The sequence below is a fragment of the Camelina sativa genome, chromosome 2 (assembly GCF_000633955.1).
Source record: "Camelina sativa cultivar DH55 chromosome 2, Cs, whole genome shotgun sequence".
Taxonomy (NCBI): Eukaryota; Viridiplantae; Streptophyta; class Magnoliopsida; order Brassicales; family Brassicaceae; genus Camelina; species Camelina sativa.
In genome coordinates this window covers 8478130-8479714 of record NC_025686.1, presented here as the reverse complement: position 1 = coordinate 8479714, position 1585 = coordinate 8478130, and the positions used below count along the sequence as shown (strand labels likewise).

The window sequence follows — 1585 nt, the reverse complement described above, 5'->3', positions numbered from 1 at the left end:
CCTTCATGATTGCTTCACTTCTCCTCAGCATTGCTTCCATGCTCCTTAAGCTCCAAAATCACCTGATTATGCATGAAAATATGCAAATGCAATGCAACTAAACTCTAATGCTTGATTAGTCCTAAAGCTATGCAATAATGGTCAAAATGGATAGCAAAAGATGCAAAAGATGTGAATATACTAAGGGAAAACAGGGTAAAATATATGAACATCAGAAGGCTTGGACCTCAGCTTGGTAGTTGCTGTCGAAGCGGTTGTAGCACTTGAGTGTAGTGTGACCGGTATGACCACAAATATGACACAATGGACGCTGGCCACAGGATGGTGAGGAAGACTGGTGTTGAGTGAACCCACGTCCTCTTGTAGAGTAGCCTCCCATTCCTCTGTTTTGTCCAAAACCACGACCACGACCTCTTGAAGCAAACTGAGGATTACACGGATTCATCTTCTCCGTGTTGAAAGCAAGATGAGGAGTGACTGAAGTGACATCCTCATAGGATTGGAGTTTGCAATCGAAGCTCTGAACTTCAGTGACGACATCGTTGAACGTTGGAGCAGAGAGCTTTGTCAGAGAACTTTGTATGACCGTGGCTATCGGATCATTTCTCTCCCCAAACCATTAAGAAAGCAAAATATCTTCATAGACTCATCAACAAGCTTTCCAATGGAGCTTAGAGAGTCACAGATGTTCTTGAACTCAAGATAGTAGGAAGAAAGAGACTTGTCTTTCTTGATGAGAAGTTAAAGACTTCGACGGAGAGAGAACTCTCGAGCAACACTGCTTTTGTTGAAGTTCTTTGCAAGAGACAACCAGATCTCACGAGAGGTTTGCAGATTATGAACATGACCAAGGACTTCTTCGGACAGAGTACCAAACAACCAAGACCGCAAAAGCTGATATGTGCAGAACCACGACTCATACTGAGGGTTTGGGACCTCGTTGGAGACTTCACCATTGACGACGAGGCGAGTCTGAGCTGGAGCATTGATGGCTCCATTCACAAAGCCGATAAGCGTTTGACTGGACAAGAGAGGCTTAAACTGTGTCTTCCACAGAATGTAGTTGGTGTCATTCAACTTAAGAGTAATAGAGCTCATGAGATGAACGTTTTCTGGAAACGGAAAAGTATTCGCCATTGTTTCACCTGTTAAGGTTTACAGAGGCTCTGATACCATGAAAGACTTCAGTGATATTTGAGAAAACTTTACCTTCTTGGATAATTACAATATTGATTTACATTTGTCTTATATAGATCTTATGGAACAATCTAGAACAGGACAATAATGGTACAGCTGTCATGGTGAGTCATCAGATAGAGATTGCAGAGCGTTAAACCTATTCTCATGGAGGACCGTTGTCTTTGTCGTCTTCTCCGTACACTCGACACTCTGCTTTTGAGCTGGCATTGTGTTCTTCTTATCTAGACCAGCTTTGGTTGTTGTTGGGCTTGTTGAGTCTATTAGTCTTTCGACATTTCAGCCCAGTGTGTTGCTTACATATCCAACCCATAATCCATTCTGAAAGACATATTTGGGTCAGTACGGGTATACCTAAATAACTCTATTGGATTTTATATTACCAACC

The 1585-nt window shown here is 42.2% G+C and overlaps 1 protein-coding gene across 1 annotated transcript; it reads right to left on the bottom strand.

Annotated features, from left to right (window-relative positions):
• On the bottom strand, positions 742-1137 carry LOC104749744. Its single transcript, XM_010471438.1, has one exon. It carries the CDS (start codon positions 1135-1137, stop codon positions 742-744), a length of 396 nt encoding a protein of 131 aa, XP_010469740.1.